Source organism: Elephantulus edwardii, unplaced genomic scaffold (assembly GCF_000299155.1).
Source record: "Elephantulus edwardii isolate Elephantulus edwardi_28Jun2011 unplaced genomic scaffold, EleEdw1.0 scaffold00213, whole genome shotgun sequence".
In the NCBI taxonomy this organism is placed as follows: Eukaryota; Metazoa; Chordata; class Mammalia; order Macroscelidea; family Macroscelididae; genus Elephantulus; species Elephantulus edwardii.
Window position 1 is genome coordinate 3,423,907 of NW_006399963.1, and position 3,378 is coordinate 3,427,284.

Below are 3,378 nucleotides of genomic sequence, written 5' to 3' on the forward strand. Positions count from 1 at the left end.
AGACAGGATGCATCCCTGGCGTACACCCTTCCCAATTTTGAACCATGCAGTGTTACCCTGCTCTGTTCTGACTACTGCCTCTTGGTCCAAGTAAAAACAGAAAAACAATTGAAACCACCAATGAAAGCAGGAGCTGGTTTTTCAAAAGCACCAATATAATTCACAAACTACTGGCAAACTTAACAAAGGAGAAAAGGAGAAGACACTAACAACTCAATTAAGATAGAGGTGACATCACAACAGAATCATAGCAAATTAAACTTACACTATTGGAATATTACTAAAATCTACACTCTGATAAATTGGAAAACCTAGAGGAAATGGCAAATTCCATGAAACACATCCATACCCAGATTGACAAGGACAGATATAGAACACTTGAACAGACACATCATAAAAGAAGAGATTGAGCAGGTCATAAAAGACTTCCTGACAAAAAAATAGTCCTGGACTAGATGACTTCAAGGCTGAATTCTGCCAAACATTCAAGGAAGATTTATCACCAATTCTATTTAAAGTATTTTTTAAAAAATGAAAAAATGAATAAATACTCCCAGAAATATTCTTTTTTTTTCAAATTAGTAGAATTTTATTACAAGAATCAGATCCATTTTGAAATCAGATTCATATGATTTGACCGGCCTCATTTCTGTAGCTGGAAAACTCCTAGCCTACTCATCAGCCTGCTGGACAGTTCCTTTTTCGGAAACATAAATACCATGCAAAAATTTTCAGATATCCTTGTTTTTAACTGTTGTAGCTTGCTGAATCAAAGCAGGTGAATTTGATACAAGTTCAATGTCATTTCCTTTAACTCATCTTTCTGGGCTTGAGATACCGAACAAGCAACACCTGGTCTCATTCGAACTCTCCGAATGTATTTTTCACCCAAGAAGTTTCTAATTTCAACCAGAGATCCACTCTCTTGAATCACAACGTTGATGGGGAAATGAGCATACACAGACCTCATCTTGTAACGATAGCCCAGTGTAACACCCTTGATCATGTTCTGTACGTGGCTACAGATGGTGAGAACAGTAGCCAGTTCCTTCCTGTTTCCCCACCATTTGTCAACATGAAGCCTCCTCTTTTTCCTTCCGAGGAGACTGAGCTCTACATTGATGTGATTGAAGTCCCTCCGCAAGGTTCCCCGCGGGCCTTCCACGATAACTGTGCGGCCCTTCAGAGCAATGTCGACATTCTCTGGAATGTCGACAGTCTGGTTGCTGAGAATGGTCTTCATTCTCGCAGTTACTGTGGTAAAGTCCCAGAAATATTCTATGAAGTAAGCATAACCAACACCGGGCAAAGATATTACCAAGAAAGAAAGCAATAGACCAATATCTCTTGTGAATATAGATGCAAAAATCCTAACCAGTAGAATCCAAAAGCACATAAAAAAAAAAAATTCATCATGACCAAGTGGGATTCATAACAGGTATGCAAGGATGGTTCAAGATTTTAAAAATACCAATGTAATTCACCACATTAACAAAGCAAATAATAAGAACCATATGATCCTAGTAATTGGTGCAGAAAAGGCATCTGACAAAATACAACATTCCTTCTTGGTTAAGACAATCTGAAAAATAGGAATAGAAGGAATTTCTTCAACATAGTAAAAAGTATATATGCAAAGTCAAGAGCTAATATCATTCTCGATGGAGAAAGACTGAAAGCATTCTCCTTGTGAACAGACAAGGATGACCACTGTCACCACTTCTGTTCAATATTGTATTGGAAGTGCCTGCTAGGCAACACAACAAGAGAAGGAAATAAAAGACATCTTGATCAGTAAAGAGATATGATAGTGTAAACTGATATGATAGTGCACACAGAAAACACCAAAGGATTCAACAAAAAAACTGTCAGATTTTGTATGGTGACAGAATAAAAGTTCAATTTTCCAAAATCAGTGGGATTTCTTTAGATTAACAAAGAGAACTCAAAGAAGGAAACCAAGAAACCAATACCATTTGCAATAGCCAACCAAATTGAGATAATTGAGAATGAACCTAACTAGAGACACAGAATACCTGTACAAAGAAACAACAGAACATTATTGTGAGACACAATAAAATCCTAAATAAATGAACAAATGTTCCCTGCTCATGGATGTTGTTGTTGATTGCCATTAAGTTGAGCACTACTCATAGCAACCTTATCAACAAAGGACCTGAACCCTATTCTATGACTATTGTCATTTCTCTAAGTTCTTCCAAGGATAAGGAAGACTCAATGTTGTGAAAATTACAATCTTACCAAAAGTAATCTGTATGTTTAATGCAATCCCAATACAGATACCAAGTTTATTTTTTAAGGAGATCAAAAGGGCAGTTGTCAACTTTATTTGGAGAAGTAAGAAACCCTGAATAGACAAAATACTTCAGAGAAATAAAAATGAAGTAGGAAGCATAGCATTCCCTGACCTCAAAACCTACTACAAAGTGGTAGTAACCAAAACAGCATGGTATAAAATTACAGGCACTTAGACCAATGGAACAGAATAGAAAATCCAGAAATAGACCCAGCTATTTATGGTCAACTTATATTAGACAAGGAAATAAAGTCTATCAAAATGGGGAAATGACAACACCTTCAACAAATGGTTCTGGCAAAAATGGACTTGTACCTGCAGAAAGCTGAAACAGGATCCACATCTCACACTATACACAAAAATCAACCCAATTTTTATCAGTGACCTAGAAGTAAAGCCCCAAACCATAAAGTTCATAAGAGACAGACTGGGACCAAGCTAAGAAGACCTAGTCTATGATATAAAGAGGCAAACAAATACAGCTATAAATGCACAATCTAGAAAGGAAAAATATTGTTGAATGGGACTTTCTAAAGATTAACTCTGTGCTCATAAAAAACTTTTCTAATAGAGTGAAAAGAAACCCTAAGGACTGGGGGGAAACATTTGGCAATACCATCTCAGACAAGGTCTCATAACAAAAATTTACAGAATACTAGTGTGTGCCTCCCGAAGAAAAAGACTAATAGCTGAATTACAAAATGGGCAAGAGGCATGGAAAGACTTTTCACAGAGGAAGACATTCAGATAACCAACAGACATATGAAGAAATGTTCAAAATCACTGATAATCAGAGGGAGGAAAATCAAAACCACAATGAGATACCATTTTATCCCAGTAGTAGTGGTAAAGATTAGCAGGGAAACAAGCAATAAATGTTGGAGAAGATGTGGAGAAGTGGGAACTCTCATATATTATTGGTGGGATTATAAAATGGAAGGCAGTTTGGTGTTTCTTCAAAAAGAACATAGAAAATTCTGTATGACCCAGCTATTTCATTACTAGAAATATACCCTAAGGAGAAGCAGAGATTTGCACACCAATGGTCACAGCAGCACTAT

At 36.6% G+C, this 3,378-nt stretch overlaps 1 protein-coding gene across 1 annotated transcript; it reads right to left on the reverse strand.

Annotated features, from left to right (window-relative positions):
• Positions 1–769: 769 nt before the first annotated feature.
• LOC102876272 (60S ribosomal protein L9-like) lies at positions 770–1,243 on the reverse strand. The gene has a single exon (XM_006897733.1). The coding sequence runs from the start codon at positions 1,241–1,243 to the stop codon at positions 770–772; it is 474 nt and encodes a 157-aa protein (XP_006897795.1).
• Between the last annotated feature and the right edge of the window lie 2,135 nt (positions 1,244–3,378).